Genomic DNA, 22,652 nt, shown 5'->3' on the forward strand with positions numbered 1-22,652 from the left:
TGGGTCACTGGCAAAAACATGGCCAGTACTAAATTGTAAAGTGTAAAAACATCTTCTCTTAATCTTATTAAAAACATGAACACCTTGCTCATTTTGCAAAGCGGACCTTGTTTTTATGGCAGTACATCTGTGATACGCCAGCGTTTAAAGCGGAGAGACATGATGTCGTACATTTTGAGGGAGGATGCATCTCAGCCTCGGTAAGAGTGTTAGCTTATGCCTTGCTAGCTAACTAATAAGTGTGAGACGGAGTTGTGTGAAAATAACTTTAACTATCATTTTAGCTAAACTTTGTCTACATCAATTCAAGTACTTTTTAAAGCAGCATCAATTTGCAATGCCTTAAAAAAGGCACTTTAGCAAACGCGAACTGTGTGCGCGCACGACACACACACACACACACACACACACACACACACACACACACACACACACACACACACACACACACACACACACACACACACACACACACACACACAGGCACCAATGTGGAGGTATAAGATTAAACATACAATCTATTAAATAGCCAACATTTTAAGAATTAATCAAAGATACATTTCTACACATTGAGTCTATTAGAGTGCTAAACTGCCAAGAGTTAATCAATAATCAATATATCAATGTGCAGCTTTTTAAATAACACAAAATGCTTAGATTTTGTGTTTTGTTTGTTTTCATTGCTGCTATTTTAACTGTTTTTTAAATACATAAACAAAATTATTATAAATATATATTTTTTTAGCAATTTGCTTTTCCTTTCTTTTAAATGGACAACATTTTAATAGTAATTTAAATGTTTTTAACACCTGAATTAGCAGCAGTTACAGTATAAATAAATATTTATGAATTAATTAGTCATCTTTGTTGTTCGTAAGCACATGTCTAAAATAACTTAAGCTGCATTTAGAAGTCCATGTAAAAAAGTTAAATATGTGTACGCTTTTGTCCAGGGTGTACGCCGCCTTCCGCCCGATTGTAGCTGAGATAGGCTGCAGCGCCCCCCGCGACCCCAAAAGGGAATAAGCGGTAGAAAATGGATGGATGGATGGATGTGTACGCTTTATTATCCGAATAATTGTTCAGATAACCGTTGACTAATCGACTATCCAAATAATCGTTAGTACAGGGTTTTATTGGAATCTAACTCACCTGGAAGCGGATTTTGCTCTCCCCTCGCTCCCGCTCTCTCTTATGCAGACTGACCATGAAGGACTCATAGCACTCCTTCCAGTAGAGGGCCATGGTCTCGTGGCCCTGACTAAAGGTCTCAATTTCATACTGCTTCATGTACGGAATGATCTGAAAACAAACAGAAGTGACGTTACTGGTGCCATTATCTCAAACAAGCCCCAATACACTCCAGTCTCATACATATTTGTCCAGGTAGACGCGCCACTCGGCGGAGTTGCAGTATAATTGGAAGTCCTCGAAGAAAGAGGGACTGCCATTGGTATCGGGCAATTGGGGAAGGTGCAGATCCATATAAAGGACGCGATGGACTTTGGAGAGGAGTGTTCGCAACAGAGGAACTAGGAAGGTGTACGTTTCCTCTGTGTTCTCCTGGATAGCAGGCCGAAGGATGCCCTCCACCTTGCCCAACAGGTAGCAGGCCTCGTCCTGGCTGGACACCTCCTTCATTTGTAGGATGAAATTGAGCTTGGCAGTGGCGATTGCACACACCTGCGATGACAAAAGGACAACGGGATGAGTACGCATTCAATGATGGCACCACTTTGTTGAGTTAAAACAAAGCAAGGACAACGATACAGTGGAACCTCGATTTGCCAACCCCTCTATTAGCGAACTTTTGGATCGGGACGAATGCGACCTAAGAACGCTTAATTTATTCATTCATTTTGCGTCCCAACTGCAGGCAAAAAGCAGGGCTCAGCAATTTTGGGGAGGCGGAGCCCTCCACGTCACTTGCTGTACAGTAATAGTCACTTCTCAGCCCTTCAGTGTGTGACTTTTCTGGGTTTTTTTCTGTCCTTTTTGCTAACTCAATAGAGTCCCAAAAAGACAACAGACCGGCGTGGAAAGAAGGAGAGAAAAAAAGACTATGGCCAAGAGTACATTAATGGCGCTCGCAAGTATGGAAACATAAAAAAGTCGGCTTCGTACCACAGCAAGTTTTAATTGTGATGAGACCTGACTTTTCTGGAAAAAGATGCCAAAACAGACTTATTTCACAGCAGAGGAGAAGACCTACCTCTCGTTCAACGGCGCCTGTACACATGCCCCACCCTTCTATTCCTCCGTTCATCCCGTGGTAAGTCAGGGGATTTTACTTTTTTAAAATGTTTTTATTGTAGCATTATGGTTGTTAAAGTCAAGTGTTTTGGTGATTTCTTATTGTTTGTGAGGGCACCAAAGGGACTTATGTGTGTGTGCGCGTGCTGGTAGAGCAGCTTGTTTTGTTGTTGTTTTGAAGTGTTAATAAAGAAAAAGTTGATTCGTTGCCCCCTTCAATCCATCAATTTTCTACCGCTTGTCCCTCTCGGGGTCGCGGGGGGTGCTGTAGCCTATCTCCCCTTGTTATGTTTAAATTACAGTACAGTATAAAACTTCATATTGTGTTCAAAGTGTACAAACTAAAATATAGACTTTTGTTGAGGCTGGAACCCGTTTTTAATATTTACATTGGAGAAATTTGCCTCGCTGTACAAACTTTTTGATTTAGGAACCCTGTTCAAGGACCAGTTAAGTTGGTAAACCGAGGTTACACCGTATGTGGTTAGGACAATGTTTGACCTCGGAGCCTTCTTGAGCCATGAAGCCCAGCATCAGTCTCAGTCCAACTTGGGAGAGCTGGAACCACTGGGTACCAGCAGAGTACCACACCATGAGGCAGTCCATCAGCGTCACAGACTCCTCCAGCACCTTCTCGGTCCACAGCGCTGGGTTGATCAGGCCCTCAGCTTGCAGGAAGTCTTGTACCATGTGAAGCAGACGCACCGCGTTCTCCGTGTGTTGAGGCAACGTGGCGGCCGACGCCTCGCGGTTGTCGCTCACCGCCCATTCCAACATACGCTCCAGAAGACTGCACAGAGGGGAGGGGACAGTGGACACCGTTACCATGGAAGCATCTACGTGGAGTTCTGCTCGGATCGAGGGCCGGACCTGAGTTTGATTTGGTCGACAGGAAGGAGCAGCTCGTTGGCTGTCCCCAGCTTGGTGAGAGCGGAAAAGACTTGGCCGCGCTCCAGCCAGGCCGAATCGTCAGAACCTTCAACTCCACGCCACATCACACACAGCAGGATCTCCAGCAACATGCTGCACAGTTCGTCCTCAGCTCGCTAGGCACCAACAACAAACATTTTTTTAGAAATGGTAAATATTAGAAATCCCTTTATCTCACCTCTGTGGCATTGTAGGACTCCCCCAGTGAGAGGTTGTCACTGAAGAGGAAGGTGTCTTCAGCCAGGGAGGCGTTTGCGTCCAAACTCCCCGAGTTCGTTGGAAAAGGCTTGGAGGTCTCCAGTGGTGAGGGCGTGCTGGGCCCGCTGCCAGGTGTCTGGCTGCCACTGTCCAAGCCCTCATAGGTTTGCAGGTGAGACAGATCCAGGGTTAAACCCCCGGATTTTCCCACCACCCAGGGTTTGACTTGGGCTTGTGGCTCGGTGGAAGCGGAGGAGGACGGAGTGTCCAGCAGTGAGATGACATCGCTGTTGTCCAGGCTGTCCACAGAGCGAGTGTCGCCCATGCTGAGCCAGTCGTCGTCCGGGCGGTCCAAGCGGCCGGCGCTGCCCGCCCTCGTTCTACGATCTAGCGGCAACTCCAGGCGGTTATTAATACTCCCACCGGGCCGGTTCACATCCAGGCTGCAGGTGCTGACGGTGTCGGCATTTCGGAATTGGGACGAGCCTTCGCCCCGCAAGTAAAGTCTAGTCAGCGTGTCCTGCCAACACTGCTGCTTTGAGATCTGGAAAGCAGCTTCTTGTTGGGACTGTAGCAACTGGTACACCTAAACACATGGTAAACAGGAACTTCTTGAAAGTCTTCTGGGTAGGGTTCTAGACGCTGTTGGGGTGTGTGCTTAAAGGGAACTGCACTTATTTTGGAATTTTGTCTACCATTCACAATTCTTATGTGACAAAAGCACTTTTTTACGCCTTCTAACTCACAAGCAAAAGTCAGCTAACAATGGTGCCAATGTGAGTCGCTGTATTCCGCCTATTAAATATATATACATAATATATATATGTACATTATATACATACTGTACATAATAAATAAATAGAGAGAGAGAGAGAGAGAGAGAGAGAGAGAGATGCACATACATACATAGATATATAAAATAAATCTCGGCCAATACCGATAAAAGAAGGCCAATATCAATGTATGTCAAAATGCCAAATATCGGCGCCGATAGTCGGTTCGGCCGATAATCAGTCAATCCCTACTGCTCTCACAGGATGCCGACTAATCCTTACGCAGGTTTAAAAAAGAAGGTACCGCAAACAAGTGTCTTTTCATGTCTTTCTTGCCATCTCCGGGTATAAGTTGAATGAAGTTGTCAAAGTTTATGTCCACAGCCTTCTACTATCCAGGTGAGAGGCATGAATTATAACCTACAAATAACTTTCACCAACTCAGAGGCGGTGCAGCAGCTCACCGGCTCAATATGTCAATATAGCAGCATATGCAAGTTAGCTCTTTGTGATCACGGTGCCGCTAAAACTAAATTGTCCGTGTTAGCGATTATGATAACAATATTGCTAATACTCGGTACATATTTAGGTCAGGAGATGTAAATAGAGTATTGTTGCCGTTTTTGGGATGTATTTTTAGAGGGCTTTATAGGCAGAATAGTGTACTCTCACTAGCTGCATTGTTAGCCACCTCATACTTGCCGTATATTACAAGATAGACTGCATAAAAAAAGAAAACCATGTGTTCTTGTCTTACATACTGTAGGTATTGTAAATGATGAGCAAAATTCCAAAAATAGTGCTGTTTCTCTTTAAGGGCATTGCCTAACAATTATTTATTGAATTTACAAGTCAAAAGGGTAGGTTTTAGGACAAATTTAAGCAAGTTCCTCACCCTTTTGCAGACAATGAGCCGTACGCTGGGTCCTGATCGATGAGTTAACTGAACCAATGCCATCAAGTCCTTGTAGTGCACCACATGATCTGTAAATTATTAGGAAGCAATGTTGGGTTAGGTTTACAGTGTGCGCTAAACTGTGTTGCATTAGTGGGAGAAAACAGCTGACCTGTATGGAGGACCTGGTTGAGGACACAGCGAACAAGCGTTGGAGTTATGTGAAGATCGGAGAAGATCAGCGACAGGCCGCCGTAACCCGCCTCCCTCAGCCTCAAACGCTGCTTGTTTTTCTCATAGACACGGTCGCATCGCAACATGCGCTCAAACAGCTGTGCAGAGGGACACGCAAATATGCATAACTTGTGAGATTATTTGTTCTTGGAAGTTCTGTAAATTGAGTATGTTCCAAGATACGTGGTGGGAAAAGCAGTGGAACCTCCAATGACAAACTTAATTGACTAGAAAAATTTGTATTTGGAAACAAATTCCCCCATAATCTTTGAAATAATGGAATTATGGATAATTGTTACCATCCTTGACAACTACTACTACGAAGGGGGAATAATGAGCATTCAGTAAAGTGACAATAATCAACAATAATAGTCCTACAGCCTTTGCTTTATTAACTATCAGTGAAAAAATTCCACTGGCGCTGCGGTCAACAAGCTCCTTCCAGTCCGCAGACTGCAATGCTCCGCTAAAACAGCACACACTCACGACACTCTTCTCTCATGAAACGTCTTTACTGCATACACCAGATATATGAAGAAAAAAAATGTCTTTCCCTAGTAATTAATTACATCTATGAAAGAATACTTTTGTTGGTAATTAAAATACTTTTTTGGGAAAGTAATGAGTATTTAATGTAATAATGTATGTATTTAATGTAATAATGTTTTAATATGTAAGAGTACTTTTACTTTAGAGTAACACAACTCAAGTAAAAGTAGTCTTCTAGTCATCTAATCAAGTATAAATAAATAAGTATTCAGTGAAAAAGTACAGAGTAACTGGTGTGTAACTTCTGATTGATTTACTATTTTTTTAATGGTACTCGTACTACAACTGTTGTGTGCGTGTGTGTGTGCGCGCGTGTATGTGAGAGAGAGGTCCTACTACCACGTATACCACAAAGATGTACATTTTACAGTCACTTATGACAATATAACAGGTCTAATGTTAGCGTGCAGCTAAAACATAAAAACATCTAAAATTTAGCACAACATGTTTTCTCTAGTTGGAAGTAGAATTCTTATAGGTTGAAACGTGAACATTTCTTCTGACACGAATGACAGCGCATGATATAAATGTTATTTTTCCTAGTTTGTATGTAAACATTGACATTGCCTCATCTGACGTCATGTCACTTTTAAAGTGTGTAGTTTGAGTGCGATCATGTGACTTTCAGGCTCTGTTTGATTGGTGAAATGGAGTTAACTGTCAATACTGCTTACGTTGGATAAAATTGTGTCTAAACTTTTCCCACTGAAGGCCGCACACTGAAAAAATAAAGCATGCGGGGGCCATTTTGATATTATTTCCAAAACCAATACAATACATTTTTATTTTTTTTTCACTTTTAGGGCTCCCCAGAAGGGTCTCAGTCATAAACATTTTTAAAAATAAGTCCAATTATTATTATTATTTTTTAATTCAACGCTTAAATCTATGCATCAACTTCTGGTCTATCGGTCAATATAAATATATTTTTTGTTTTTAATGTTTAATGCTCTTTTCATCAAATCCATGTTTATTATGGGAAAAACACAAAATATTCAAAATTTCCATCCCAAAAATAGTTCAAAGAGGAATATTTGATGTGAATTAATCGGAGCCTTAAATAGGTCAATAATTCATATCATTGATTTTAATGAATTATTATTTTTTGAGCAATGACAGTTTTCTGGAGAAATTTTTTTTCCCACTAAAACTCTCATAAAAGTGTTAAACATAAGTCATGCATTTTATTTAATTAAGTCCGTAGATTAACTTCAGATTTATCGATTATATATACGCACGCACGCGCACACACACACACACACACACACACACACACACACACACACACACACACACACACACACACACACACAATGTTTTTTTTAGTTTGTTGTTTGAAGTATTGAAGCCAAAATTTATTTTGTTTCATTATTGTTTTTTGAGTAATCGCAGCTTTAAATAAAAAAACAACCAACATTGCAGCTTTGTAATATTAGAGTCAATATATTGCAAGTTTTTCCTGTTACATTTTATCTGTTTGCTTTTTTATTCCACTTTTATGTTTTTTTTCCTTTTAAATAGAATTTTTCAGAATGTGCCGCAAATCTCCCTCGGGCCACACTTTGGACTTCCCTGGATTGGTATAACACGAGTCATGTGACCTTGCACACTGGAAAAAGTCTTTCTAACGAGCCAAATTAACGCATCTTTGCAGGCAATGATCAAAAGATTATATATTTAATGATGACATACATAAAAGTAGCAATCAGAATGAAACTCAATGTAATGGAGTAAAAGTAGTGTTTCTTCCTCACAAAAATACTCAAGTAAAAAGTATGTTGCATTAAAACCACTCTGACAGGTAGAATTGATCCAAAAAGCAACTTAAGTAAATGTAATGGAATAAATGTAGCTCGTTACTAACCACCTCTTGGGAAAGTTCGCGTAAGGAGCGGTCTGTTATTTGGAGGTTCCACTCACTGTTTGTTTTTCAGGTGGAGTGGCAGCTCACCTTGAATACAAGTTCCCTGAGGCGGTCTGTGTATTTGCTGTTGAGAAGCAGGGCGTAAAAAGAGTCGGCTGCTCCGGGCTCAAAGAGGAGCAGGAAGAGCTGGTCCCTGCATGGACTACTCTGAAGGAGGCTGAGTAACATCTCCAACAGCCCACAAATCTTCAACACACACAAAAAAAGGAACCAAACTTAATATCCCAAGGCCTTATTTTGCAGAGTACTTATTGGTGCATGAAATCCAGCTGTCACTGTACGGGGCTTAAAATGCTTACTGAGACGATAATGCTTCAAAATATCAAAACAGGAAAGAAAAAAAGGGATGCCTGGCGGGAAATGAGCCGGTAACTTCCTGCAAGGGCATTGCTGCAGGAATTCTACCGGGGAACCAGAAAGGTCATCTCGCTGCCCACGCCGAGGAGAAGGTTATGCTTGCGTTGCCATTTGCTGCTTATACAGTATATGTTTGATCAGTGGTGGGCCGTCAGGGCCAGCAAGGCCTTCTCTGCTGGCCTAACATAACCAGAAATCATGATCATAATTAAATATAAAAGTACTTTTTAATTTACTTTCCCTAAATATCTAAAAGTATTCATATTCTCCTCATGTCATATTATGCTCCTTCCAATACTGTTGTTTTTAGGTTAAAGTTTTTATCCAATCAGAATTCAGCTAGCTTATGTTGCCATGCTGTATGAAATCTGCCTGGGGCATTCAGAATCAACAATGCTGGCATCTGTGCACTGTAAGTCAACAGGCACATACATTTGATAGATAATTGCGATAGTCAATCAGATCACAAGTTGTTGACAGTAGCCTATCTAGTTAGCCTGATGTTAACGAAACTGTGATTGGATACTCACTTGTCACTCCAAAGTGAGTATCCAATCACAAGTTACAATTTACTAAAAGCAGGAAGTGTTGCGCCGTAGCCATACCGGGCTAGCAGAGAAATCACCGATACTCACTTTTTAACCCACAAAGAAGGAGAACAAAATGTTGATTAGGTGGCAGATATATATTTGCAAGGCCATTTTCAAGAAGGATATTTAAAGAGAAACTATATCCTGTGAGACGATGTCAGCCGGAAGCTAGTTCAGCTGTCCCGGCCAATTCCACTCGAATCAACCGACTACGAGCGGTATCACTGGCTTATACAGCGTTAAATGGGTGCTACAAATTCAAGTTCAAATATTTTATTTCTTTATTTTTTCACGTTTAATATGTTTTTTGCAATTTTAATTTTGACAGTACAACATAAGATATGTTTTAATTGCTGATGCTGGTTTATTGATTTTTAAATGCGCCGGAAAATAACCCGTTTTGGACACTGTTGAGGTGATTCAATCCACAGTAGCGCGTAAATGTGTTTCTGTATAGTATTTCTCCAGCAACGGTCATGTGGTGACATACATTATGGTATTTTGAGAGGTAATCATTTAAGTTGGACATCACTGAAGGCCTAGGTGGGAAACGCACGGCCACTCCCACTGTGTTTGATTATGTCCAATCTACAATCACGTGGAGGGGTGGAACATGGACCAAGGCAGGAATCATTAAATATGGGTGCAGGGGAGGGAAAAGATTCTAATGTTCTGTTGGCACTGCAAAATATTGTCAACGTTTTCTTTAATTTTATTGTGAAAAACGCAATGAGGTAGTTAAAAAGCTCCTCTCTGAGCTGCCACCTTAACGTGGTAGAGGAGTTTGCGTGTCCCAATGATCCTGGGAGCTATGTTGTCCGGGGGCTTTATGCCCCCTGGTAGGGTCTCCCAAGACAAACTGGTCCTAGGTGAGGGATCAGACAAAGAGCAGCTCGAAGATCTCTGTGAAGAAAACAAGCAAGGAACCCAGATTTCCCTTGCCCGGACGCGGGTCACCGGGGCCCCCCTCTGGAGCCAGGCCCGGAGGTGGGGCACGATGGCGAGCGCCTGGTGGCCGGGCCTGTCCCCATGGGGCCCGGCCGGGCACAGCCCGAAGAGGCAACGTGGGTCCCCCCTCCAATGGGCTCACCACCCATAGCAGGGGTCATAGAGGTCGGGTGCGATGTGAGCTGGGCGGCAGCCGAAGGCAGGGCACTTGGCGGTCCGATCCTCGGCTACAGAAGCTAGCTCTTGGGACGTGGAACGTCACCTCGCTGGGGGGAAGGAGCCTGAGCTAGTGCGCGAGGTGGAGAAGTTCCGGCTAGACATAGTCGGACTCACTTCGACGCACAGCAAGGGCTCTGGAACCAGTTCTCTCGAGAGGGGCTGGACTCTCTTCCACTCTGGCGTTGCCGGCAGTGAGAGGCGACGGGCTGGGGTGGCAATTCTTGTTTCCCCCCGGCTCAGAGCCTGTACGTTGGAGTTCAACCCGGTGGACGAGAGGGTAGCTTCCCTCCGCCTTCGGGTGGGGGAACGGGTCCTGACTGTGGTTTGCGCTTACGCGCCAAACCGCAGCTCAGAGTACCCACCCTTTTTGGATTCACTCGAGGGAGTACTTGAGAGTGCTCCCCCGGGTGATTCCCTCGTTCTACTGGGGGACTTCAATGCTCATGTTGGCAGCGACAGTGAATCCTGGAGAGGCGTGATTGGGAAGAATGGCTGCCCGGATCTGAACCCGAGCGGTGTTATGTTATTGGACTTTTGTGCCCGTCACAGATTGTCCATAACGAACACCATGTTCAAACATAAGGGTGTCCATATGTGCACTTGGCACCAGGACACCCTAGGCCGCAGTTCCATGATCGACTTTGTAGTTGTGTCATAGGATTTGCGGCCTCATGTTTTGGACACTCGGGTGAAGAGAGGGGCGGAGCTTTCTACCGATCACCACCTGGTGGTGAGTTGTCTGCGATGGTGGGGGAGGATGCCGGACAGACCTGGCAGGCCCAAACGCATTGTGAGGGTTTGCTGGGAACGTCTGGCAGAGTCTCCTGTCAGAGAGAGTTTCAATTCCCACCTCCGGAAGAACTTTGAACATGTCACGAGGGAGGTGCTGGACATTGAGTCCGAATGGACCATGTTCCGCGCCTCTATTGTCGAGGCGGCTGATTGGAGCTGTGGCCGCAAGGTAGTTGGTGCTTGTCGTGGCGGTAATCCTAGAACCCGTTGGTGGACACCGGCGGTGAGGGATGCCGTCAAGCTGAAGAAGGAGTCCTATCGGGTTCTTTTGGCTCATAGGACTCCTGAGGCAGCGGACAAGTACCGACAGGCCAAGCGGTGTGCGGCTTCAGCGGTCGCAGAGGCAAAAACTCGGACATGGGAGGAGTTTCGGTGAGGCAATGGAAAACGACTTCCGGACGGCTTCGAAGCAATTCTGGACCACCATCCGCCGCCTCAGGAAGGGGAAGCAGTGCACTATCAACACCGTGTATGGCGAGGATGGTGTTCTGCTGACCTCGACTGCGGATGTTGTGGATCGGTGGAGGGAATACTTCGAAGACATCCTCAATCCCACCAACACGTCTTCCTATGAGGAAGCAGTGCCTGGGGAGTCTGTGGTGGGCTCTCCTATTTCTGGGGTTGAGGTTGCTGAGTTAGTTAAAAAGCTCCTCGGTGGCAAGGCCCCGGGGGTAGATGAGAGCCGCCCGGAGTTCCTTAAGGCTCTGGATGCTGTGGGGCTGTCTTGGTTGACAAGACTCTGCAGCATCGCGTGGACATCGGGGGCGGTACCACTGGATTGGCAGACCGGGGTGGTGGTTCCTCTCTTTAAGAAGGGGAACCGGAGGGTGTGTTCTAACTATCGTGGGATCACACTCCTCAGCCTTCCCGGTAAGGTCTATTCAGGTGTACTGGAGAGGAGGCTACGCCGGATAGTCGAACCTCGGATTCAGGAGGAACAGTGTGGTTTTCGTCCTGGTCGTGGAACTGTGGACCAGCTCTATACTCTCGGCAGGGTCCTTGAGGGTGCATGGGAGTTTGCCCAACCAGTCTACATGTGTTTTGTGGACTTGGAGAAGGCATTCGACCGTGTCCCTCGGGAAGTCCTGTGGGGAGTGCTCAGAGAGTACGGGGTATCGGACTGTCTGATTGTGGCAGTCCGCTCCCTGTATGATCAGTGCCAGAGCTTGGTCCGCATTGCCGGTAGTAAGTCGGACACGTTTTCAGTGAGGGTTGGACTTCGCCAAGGCTGCCCTTTGTCACCGATTCTGTTCATAACTTTTATGGACAGAATTTCTAGGCGTAGTCAAGGCGTTGAGGGGATCTGGTTTGGTGGCTGCAGGATTAGGTCTCTGCTTTTTGCAGATGATGTGGTCCTGATGGCTTCATCTGGCCAGGATCTTCAGCTCTCACTGGATCGGTTCGCAGCTGAGTGTGAAGCGACTGGGATGAGAATCAGCACCTCCAAGTCCGAGTCCATGGTTCTTGCCCGGAAAAGGGTGGAGTGCCATCTCCGGGTTGGGGAGGAGATCTTGCCCCAAGTGGAGGAGTTCAAGTACCTCGGAGTCTTGTTCACGAGTGAGGGAAGAGTGGATCGTGAGATCGACAGGCGGATCGGTGCGGCGTCTTCAGTAATGCGGACGCTGTATCGATCCGTTGTGGTGAAGAAGGAGCTGAGCCGAAAGGCAAAGCTCTCAATTTACCGGTCGATCTACGTTCCCATCCTCACCTATGGTCATGAGCTTTGGGTTATGACCGAAAGGACAAGATCACGGGTACAAGCGGCCGAAATGAGTTTCCTCCGACGGGTGGCGGGGCTCTCCCTTAGAGATAGGGTGAGAAGCTCTGCCATCCGGGGGGAGCTCAAAGTAAAGCCGCTGCTCCTCCACATAGAGAGGAGCCAGATGAGGTGGTTCGGGCATCTGGTCAGGATGCCACCCGAACGCCTCCCTAGGGAGGTGTTTAGGGCACGTCCGACCGGTAGGAGGCCGCGGGGAAGACCCAGGACACGTTGGGAAGACTATGTCTCCCGGCTGGCCTGGGAACGCCTCGGGGTCCCACAGGAAGAGCTGGACGAAGTGGCTGGGGAGAGGGAAGTCTGGGCTTCCCTGCTTAGGCTGCTGCCCCCGCGACCCGACCTCGGATAAGCGGAAGAAGATGGATGGATGGATGGATGAAAAACGCATAAATCCAATTAGGGAAGCACAATTGTTTTTTTTCAAGCCGATAACGATACAGACAACGTCCTACTTCTCAAGACCAATATCAATAACTTTTTTATAGCTATTATTTTTCAAATTCACACTTAACTGTAGATTGTGCACACTTTTCTTTGGGGCTGCTTCTTCAACAGCAGGTGGATTTCAAAACAGTCTTTTTTCTTCTTTCCTTGTGAAATGTTTGTTGGTACAAATACCACAAGAAATCAACGCCATGCTTGTTTCCAATGAGCACAAGGGAAGTTTTGCCACCTCCTACGAGGTGGGAAAAAAGGTGTGTTCGATTTGCTCATCCTGACCACCCTCCAGCACATTACGGCTAATCTCGCCTCATTGTAATGTTTTTTTCTTGTTATTTTGAAGTTATTTTTCAAGGTTATCAGATTTATTGGTGTGACATCACACTTCCTGACCCGGTGATTATCTGTACGCTATTTATTGTGCGCCCCTAAATCTAATAATAGATAATTTGGAGCATATGCAGAAATAACAAAGTGTTGTACTTAAAGCCATGAAGCAGCTTTACAATTGATGGGTAATTGGTCAAATGAGACAAAATAAATAAATACATCTTTAAATAATTACAAAAATGTGTCATTAATGAATAACACTTCGAATTCAAAAACAAACATGTTAATAAAAGTACAAATGACGGCTGAGTTTGACAAATATGATTATTTCACACAGGTTCATCAGATAATAATTAAATAAATCATTCAATTATAAAATAATTAGTAAATTAAATAATTAAATCAACAATTACGTTATTAAATATTAAAATAATTAACTAATGAAACAATGAATACATATTGAAATCATTAAATACATCATGAAATGATATGTAAGTTTACATCAAATATACTAATGAATCATTTATGAACACATGTTAGTATTTTATTCCAATTACAAATAATTAATGACCCATTTAAGTAATAATTGAAATATTTATTTATTTGCTTTATTTGGTACCATTTGACCCTCCATAATTTGGTGATTGACATAATTATTTTAATTTAAAAGTACACATGACAGCTGAGTTTGCCAGATAAAATAAATTCATGGCGCGCTGCCACACAGATTAATGAGATAATTAAATAAATCATTAAATCATAAAACAATTGATTATGAAACAAAATAATGTAATCAATAATACAATGATTTAATATTGAAATAATTAAACCATTAAATAATGATTAAATATTTGAATAATAATTAAATCATGAAATTAAATGTACTCTTACATTAAATAAATAACACATTTAAAAACTAATTTATGTATTTTATTCCAATTATAAGTAATTAATGACACATTTAAGGAATACTTTAAAGATTTATTGTATTTTGTCCCATTTGACCTCCATAATTTGGTGATTGACATGATCATTTCAATGTAAAAGTACACGTGACAGCTGAAGTTGAGAGATAAAATAAATTCATGGAGCGCTGCCCCACAAATTCATGAGATAATTCAATAAATCATGAAATAATTATTCAATTAAATAATTAATTTAAATGATTAAATATTGAAATAATTAAATGATTAAATCTTTGAACAATTATTGAATCATGAAATTAAATGTCATTTTACATTACATAAACTAATAACACATTTAATAGCACATTTATGTATTTTATGCCAATTATAAATAATTAATGACACATTTACGGAATATTTTAAAGATTTATTTATTTGATTGTATCCCATTTGACCCTTCATAATTTGGTGACTGACATGATGATTTAAAACTGGATACATTAGAGACACTTGCTCATAGTTCATGTTGCATCAATAACAGAATGTGCCCTCCTCACCTGATCCTCGTCCCCGATGGCGGAGATGTATCCAACAATGCTTTGCATCTCTTCCTGGGACATGCCCTTGCTGATGTAGTACTTGACGAGCCCGTAGAGAGACGTGCGAATGGTCCGAATGTCATCCTCACTCAGGTCGCCGTCTTTATTACTGTTTTTCCTAAGGACCAAGAGCCGAGGTTTGATGTTGTGCCAGACAAAAACCTCAATAACAACCGACTCTCACCCATAATAGAGGCGAATGGTGTCCAAAAGGAATCGTACTCCATATTTCTTCCGGAACTGCTTCCTGTTGTCTTTGATGACAGTGCTCACATACTGTATGTGACCTGTAGAAGAAAACAACCAGCACAGCAAAGAAGTCACCTTAATAAGCCCAATTTTCTTGATATATTGTCTTTATTTGTCGTTTTAGGATCTGACCTATTCGTAAAGGGAAGTCGCCTTTATTCCAGATGTTGAAGTTGAACAGCAGATGTGCATGAAGTTGCTGCAGCAGAGCTTGATTCTTCTCATAGGTCACCTGCTCTATCAGCAGCTGCATAGCCACCAGGACACTGACGTCCACGTGACCGACGGGAAGCTGAAAAGGCAAAGCATGGTTCCAATATACAGACTGTATGAATTTACAGCTAAACCCAAACAGCTTTCTCATATCACCAACACACTTAAATGTTAAAGAGTCACGTTTAAACGGGTGTTACGATTTTTTCTTGAGCAACTATTTGAGCATTTTAATCTGCAGCTAAATGGAGACTTTGCCATGGTCTAAATCAGGGGTGTCGAACTTGTTTTCATCAAGGGCCACATCGCAGTCATGGCTGTCCTCAGAGGGCCGCTTCTAACAGTGAATGTAAGAATATAAAAGTATAATCGCCTCATTATATTATTGCCTATGCATTTGGTTATTTGATTTTTGTATGTACAAATTGATGGATAACTTGCTTTGAAATCGTAAGTCAACGTGACAAGCAGATATTTAAGTATTTGTTATTTTTACATACTATCATACATAATAATTAGGGGTGCTAAAAAATGTTTTTTTTATCACATTCGAATCGCAATTTTTTTTCAGTAATTTTCAAAAAAATTTTTTTTAGTTTTTTTGACAAATGAATACAAAAAAAAATTGAACAAAAATGTTTAGGCCATCTCTATGCTTACTTGGTGCACGTATGTGTCATACGTCAGCAACCAAAAGGAGGTTTTGTAACCTGTAAGCTGTTTTGTTAAGGTGTTATTATTATTGTACCAAATAATACATTGCAAAAATCAGTTTGAATCGAGAATTGTGTTGAATCGAGTGTCGATTATGAATCAAATCCTCACCCCAAGAATCGGGATCGAATGGCGAGGTGCCCAAAGATTCACACCAATAACAATTGAATATTTGTATATATATCAAAGTTTAAAACATATGAAATTTCATATATTACATTAGGCTGGGTGATATGGCCTTTTTTTAATATCGCGATATTTTAAGGCCATATCGCGATACACGATATATATCTCGATATTTTGCCTAAGCCTTGAATGAACACTTGATGCATATAATCACAGCAGTATGATGATTCTATGTGTCTACATTAAAACATTATTTTTCATACTGCATTAATATATGCTTATTTTAAAACTTTCAAGCACTTTTCATTCTCTAGCAGGTGACTTTTCAAATTATGCTACATATTAGCAGTAATGCTACTTTTTATAGCAACACTTTTGTCCCACACTTGACAAATTACGGTTGTCTGTTCGACAATATTCCCACTCGAAGCCAAACCACCGCCAGACGATGGACCCCCTGCTGTTTTTTGGGGGAATTAATTCTTCCTTCATTTGTTACCAGATTCGCACCTTCTCTCTCTCGTATTACCACTCGCACGGCTGCGCTAGCATCACAGCTAACGTTACCCATGCTGCTACCTCTTTGCTGCGAGAGGGCGTATACGTATGTGACGTATGTCGTGACAGTATGTGACGTGTGAAAGAAGGTGCACTTGTCTGTCTCTGAGAAGGAGACACAGGAAAGAGCGAGGAGAGCCTGTAGTGTAATGCCAGCAGCTAAAAGCAACTGCGTGAGAACGTATACTCGAATATCACGATATAGTCATTTTCTATATCGCACAGAGACAAACCCGCGATATATCGCGTATATATCCATATATCGCCCAGCCCTATATTACATAAATTTTTTTCTGTCAAAATGGAAACATTTAGTAAGAAAGACGAAGTATTCCCATTATTCCCAGGCTTTAGCGGGCCACATTAAATGACGTGTCTGGTCGGATAAGGCCCCCGGGCCTTGAGTTTGACATATGTGGTCTAAATGCTGATTCGGATATATTTCTATTTCAAACACCCCCTTGTTTCCTGATGACACTGAGGAAACAAGTATGACACATGCAAGGAAGTCACTAGCAGACCGACAGGTCAGACCGACGTCACTTGCTGCGCAGTACACGACTAGTCTTCTGTGTGTGTGCCTTTTCTGTGTTTTTTCACCTTTGTAAACGTTTTGTCCCTTTTGCTAACTCAATATGAGTGGAAAAAAGGAGGGAATCTATGTGGCGTTAAAAAAACAAACAAACACTATTTGCAAGGAGTACATTAATGGCGCTCATAACTATGGAAGAAGCAGACTTATTTCACAGCGGAGGAGAAGAGTTACCTCTCGTTCGGTGGCGCCTCTTTCAAAGCACGGACGCACATACACGGCCCCTCCCTCTCCATCTCTCCCTTCTCTGCCTCTGTTTGCTCTTTTCTCGTCAGTTTCTGCTTTGCAATTGTAAGTGGGTTAGACTTTTTTTTACATGTTTATTATTGTAGCAATATGGTGTTTAAAGTTAATGATTTTTGTGATTTCTGATAGTTTGTGAGGGCACCAAAGGGATTATGGTGCGCGCGCGTGTTTGCAGAGCAGCGCATACAGACGACAGCAGCTTGTTGTTGTTTGGAGTTAATAGGAAAAAAGTTAATGTTATGTTTGTTTGATACAGTATACAGTACTGTATAGTACTTTATATTGTGTTCAAAGTGTAAAAACTTTCACTAAAATATGGACTTTTTTCAAGGCTGGAACCCATTTTTCATATTTACATTGTTTCTTATGGAGAAATGTGCTTTAATATAACAACTTTTCGATTTACCAACCCTGTTCAAGAACCAAATACATTTGTAAATTGAGGTACTATATACAGTGGTAACTTGGAAGAGCTGTCTCTCAGCTACAGAGAATTCAGGTAACGATCCTCCCTACCGCTGTTGGCGTAACGAAAGTCATGGTGAACCTCGAAAGATCTGACTGGTCTTATCCGCTAGCATTAGTTTATGCCTAGAGCTCAACATAGCTTTGTTGTTCCAAACATGGTAAGGAAGCAAGTGAGTGTGAAGAACAGTGCTGAGAAGAAAAAGCGGATGCTATTCATTGAATTAAAGAAACAAATCAGCACAAACATGATTTAATTGTAGCTAATTTAGCGAAGCAGCATAGCACTTAGCAGTAGTTGCTGATAAAGGCTATGATAATGCCAGCCAAGGACATTAAATAATAGCTAAACGACAGACATGTATTTATAAAAAATGTAAAAGCTACTGATGGTGTATTTGACAAATAAGCAGCAAGAAGATGATCTCATTGAGCAGGGGTTTTTAACCTTTTTGACCACGGGGCCCAACTTTTCCACTCAAATACTAATAAATAAAAAGTAATTATATATATATATATATATCTTAAATAAAATGTTAATACAATTAAAATTCAAATACAGCTTCACTACTTTAGACATAATTTTTGCGCTTAATAAACTTAATAAAAGCTCCAGACTTCTTCTTTTTGATATTGTCATTACTGCCACAGTTGGTGGAAAAGTGTATTACAACTGATATTTTTTGCCGCCCTCAAGGGGGCGTTCACGGCTCAACAATGGGCCCAATGGTTAAGAAACACTGCCGTAGAAGTCTGCTTTGCAAGATAAATGCTGTACGTAATTATTACTTCATAAAACTACTGTTATTGTTCTATTGCATTGTTTTCAATAGAATGTTTCTTATCTAAAAGTTACTTTTTCTTTTTAAAGGCAGGGCACATGTTAAAATTGTGCTGTTTTCTTTTCATTTCAATGGGCAACGCTGTTCACAATACCAGTTTTTCAAGATACGAGTTGCGTCATAGAAACAATTACAGTCACACCCTAAGGTACCACTGAAAACAAGTAGCTTAGCACGTTAACAAATGCCCACGCTTATTCCGTCCCAGACAAATTGGATGCTACTAGTAACCTTTTGATCACATGTGAACATTGTTTGCTAAAGACAAACTGACATGTGTGATAACAGCATTAAATACCTTCTGCAGCAGGGCTCCCAGTGTATCGATGCCATGCGAGTGCAGAAGATTCTCCTGGTTTATTGCATGCCTCTGCAGAAAATGCTTCAGCACCAACAAGAAAGTGGCCACCAGATTCTTCTCGAGGCGCGCTTCTGGTACAAAGAAAAACATTTCACACCGTGCTTGTTAACACACTGTGCCTGGGCTGGCATGTCGAGGGGAGGGCAAACGCACCTGAAGCCCTGTTAGACGGGAGAAGGACCCACTCTCCGTCAGCTGGAGTGGTCACATCTGGGGTGATGAAGTCTGATCCCGTTGATGCGTCACTGGCCTGTTGATCGGGAGCCACATAGGCCAACTGCTCCAGTATCGGGAAGACCACGGGCAAGCCGCCTACACAATTGATCATATCCTGCCAAAAGATACAATGTGCAGTGTTTAAAGGAGCCATATGTAATCATTTAATGTCAAGTCATCATTAAATAGCCCATATATGTCAAAAGGCATTAATAAATCCTGTTATTTTCCAATACCTCTATAACTGATAACAGTAGTTCAGCCGGGATATGCTCATTTCAAAATTAGATTTACAGCCCCGAAATGTTGTTATTGTTTACATTTCGATGCCCCGCCCTCCACCGTTTGACCAATTAGAAAGTCTGTGAGTTTGTCACATTCAGGTTGCCAGTTACGCACCGCCACCTACGTCTAGCTACTGCCACTGGTAAAGTTACTAAACATGTCAGATCTTAGTAAATCTAAAAGGCCTTGTTACGATTCTCAACTTATTCAAGACAAAGCCAGGAAAAAAACGAGGATTTGTATCGTGGATGCCTTTGAAAGATGAAGACGATTGAAGGCGGAGAAGATTTTTTCATCTGACGACAAAACTTGCTCATTTCCTCCTTAATAGGTAGGATAAGTAAGGCATTAGGCACGTTTTCTTATTACTTGTAATAAATAGAAATGGACATTTGGTATGTAAACTATATTGTCCAATATAGTCTATGATCTTGTCTAACAAAGCTAGTATGTTCGTGCAAGGAATGCAGTGTGATGGTGCGTAGCTCCTAGTGTAATGCTTAGCATGCTAGCCCGGTCAATGACATATCGACATATAGGCTAACGGGAGAAATATATGCCCGTTTGCCTGTATGTCGATGTGTTTTTGAACTAACAGGGCAAAATATATTTTCAACAAATAAAACCGATGGGGATATGGGTAGTGTCAGTGCCTATTTCGTTGTCAATATGCTAACACGCTGAGGAAATGGGTTCCAACATTAGCACGGCTAAATCACATGATAAAATAATTCCTCATTCGTGTAGCCTATAGGCATACCTCAGTAAAATGTCTCCTCTTTAGTTTTGGGCATACATTAGGCTGCTAAGCATGTTCTACTTATTTTCACCAGTATAACCATTGCTAGCGTTGGCTGTAGTTGGTTTTAGTCTTTGTTTTCTGATAGTACTGACAATAACCATTTGTTGTGATATTGTACACAGACATGATGTACTTCTTCCTGAAAATAGCCTAATTTCTGTGTAAAATGTGATGGTAAGAGATTTGTTATTGACATAACGCTTGTCAATTCAGCTATTATGGTCCCAGCACCTCAATCCCTAGTAAGAGGCAGTGGAAGTTTGAAGTTCCTTGAAGTAGCCCAGTCGATCGAGCTGGATTCGGCTGCGTATCTGGCAACCTCAGTCAGGGAGAGAGGGAGGTGACTTCAGAATTTTGACTGTGATTGCAGTACCATTTCTGGCCGCATTATTACATATGCCACCTTTAACATTCCGAACACAGAATGACTGTCTGAGAGTGATGTTGCAGTCCAACCTTGATGTCCCAGTTAACAACTTTCTTCCCAGTCAGGCGCCCATGCAGCTTATTGGGGGACAGATCGAGACAGATCGGATTTTGACAAGCCTGTAAAAATTTGTTATAAATAAAGCATCATGTTTGATGTTAGGCTGGACTTGATGTTTTTAAAGTTTTGCAGAAAAAAATACCTTTGGTGAATAGTGCAGTAGCAGTTTGCTTGAAAAGTCGCCAAGCTCTGCTTCCTGGACTTTTAAAGGGGAGATACAGTTTGGACCTGTGTAGAAACATCAATGTTAGCTCTGTGGATGTAACGATATGGAAATTTCATATCAGTTATCGTGACCAAAATTATCACTTTTATCATTATTATTGCGGTGTTGTCAAAAAGTACTTGTACACACGCTAAAATCTTTTGACCAGGTAATATATTTTTTAAACAACTAAATGTTAAAAACATCACTATTTTGCATGTTTTGTGTTTCTTATGCTTAACTGATAGTAGTCCAGTATTTTATCAGTTTTAATGCCTCAGTTTTATAGTTTTATATGTATTGGTTTGTACTGTAGCACTTTTGAGATTTATTCCAATGAAAAGTACGTTACAAATAAAATCTATTATTATTGTTTATTACTTATGGCGGGCATTGTGGCTACTCTGCTACTACTCTGTCTCGTCTAATATGAGACAGAGACGAACCCAGAAACCACTTTACTATACTAATTAAAGTGGTTTCTGGGTTCGTTTTTGCCTCAACCCTCACTTAAAGTGTGAGTAAAGAATGCACTAAGAACCAGATAAGTCCGAAATACAAAGAGATGATACAGTACTATCTGCTCACAGATTCTACCTGGTGGTTGTTTGAGCGCACTGCAGCTAGCCCTGCATAGTCCCACACCTTAATGCTTCAGTCACAAGCAGTATTCTCACAGGAATCAGGCATAAATCCAACCTTACCTACTGTATAGTATATCAGTTGTGTATAGAATTATCATTGTGTTTTAAGAGGGAACAGCTTGTAGGTTCAATGTACACAATTGAATATCTTAGTTACTCAGACCGTCATGTGTTTACTTAAGTTTAGATTGGGGTATGTCGTTTCTTAATGGCGAAAAATGTTAATGTCCCTAGTTTTCATGTTAGCATTTAAGCTAGCGAGCTGGCACCAGTTGGTTCCTTAGTTTGTCAAAGCACAGTTATCAATCATGATTTCTCCAAAAACCTAATTTAAAACAGTAGTATTAACCGTTGGGAGTGTCCATTATTCATTATTTATCGGTACATCTCTGGTTGGTAGGGGTTTGACGTTTTGGGCACCTAACAATTCGATCCACAGGCACGAGAGCACCCTTTGAGGAAAAAAAAAAAGAAGAGAAAAACTGACAATAAAAGAGGAAAAAACATTTAGAAAATCAAGACTACATTTAAAAAAAATTGGGTGCATTTCTACACTATATTTTACCTTTAGATTTATTCTAATCTACCCACCTCTTTTGGTTGGCTTTTTCACAATTACATGTGCAATTTAATGTACATTTTAGTTTTTTAGTAATTAATTAACATTATTATAATTGAAAATATAATTTAAAATTCTTTTAACTTGCACGCAAAGAACTCCGAAAACGTGTCCCATTTTTCAACTCTATCCTGTAGCCACGCCCCCTCGACTAATGTACTTCCTGTGTTGTGACCTCAGTTTACAGCAGTCATGTCAAAAATATATTTTCTTGCTGGCTACTAATACATGCTCTACAACTACAACTGGTTAGGAACTAACAGTGTTCAAATTGTAATCATCCAAATATGATTAGCAGCAAAGTAAAAAGCCGT

The 22,652-nt window shown here is 41.7% G+C and overlaps 1 protein-coding gene and 1 long non-coding RNA gene across 3 annotated transcripts in view; one reads left to right on the plus strand and one right to left on the minus strand.

Moving 5' to 3' along the window:
* nbeal1 (neurobeachin-like 1) overlaps nt 1–22,652 on the minus strand; it is a 100,870-nt gene that overhangs the window by 36,828 nt on the left and 41,390 nt on the right. For both annotated transcript variants that reach the window (XM_061984939.1, XM_061984938.2), the window contains exons 21-35: nt 21,013–21,098; nt 20,840–20,929; nt 19,234–19,411; nt 19,018–19,151; nt 15,096–15,255; nt 14,899–15,001; nt 14,673–14,832; nt 7,784–7,942; nt 5,222–5,381; nt 5,050–5,138; nt 3,362–3,967; nt 3,124–3,299; nt 2,755–3,043; nt 1,375–1,683; nt 1,153–1,302 (exon numbers count right to left, since the gene is read on the minus strand). In XM_061984939.1, the coding sequence (XP_061840923.1) occupies nt 1,153–1,302; nt 1,375–1,683; nt 2,755–3,043; nt 3,124–3,299; nt 3,362–3,967; nt 5,050–5,138; nt 5,222–5,381; nt 7,784–7,942; nt 14,673–14,832; nt 14,899–15,001; nt 15,096–15,255; nt 19,018–19,151; nt 19,234–19,411; nt 20,840–20,929; nt 21,013–21,098 (2,849 nt within the window). The remainder of the gene's footprint in view (nt 1–1,152; nt 1,303–1,374; nt 1,684–2,754; nt 3,044–3,123; nt 3,300–3,361; nt 3,968–5,049; nt 5,139–5,221; nt 5,382–7,783; nt 7,943–14,672; nt 14,833–14,898; nt 15,002–15,095; nt 15,256–19,017; nt 19,152–19,233; nt 19,412–20,839; nt 20,930–21,012; nt 21,099–22,652) is intronic.
* Nucleotides 5–15,515, plus strand: LOC133622328 (uncharacterized). The gene is made up of 3 exons (XR_009817759.2): nt 5–200; nt 7,767–8,205; nt 15,088–15,515. It is a non-coding gene; the product is annotated as an uncharacterized lncRNA (long non-coding RNA).

The sequence above is a fragment of the Nerophis lumbriciformis genome, linkage group LG23, assembly GCF_033978685.3.
Source record: "Nerophis lumbriciformis linkage group LG23, RoL_Nlum_v2.1, whole genome shotgun sequence".
Classification (NCBI taxonomy): Eukaryota; Metazoa; Chordata; class Actinopteri; order Syngnathiformes; family Syngnathidae; genus Nerophis; species Nerophis lumbriciformis.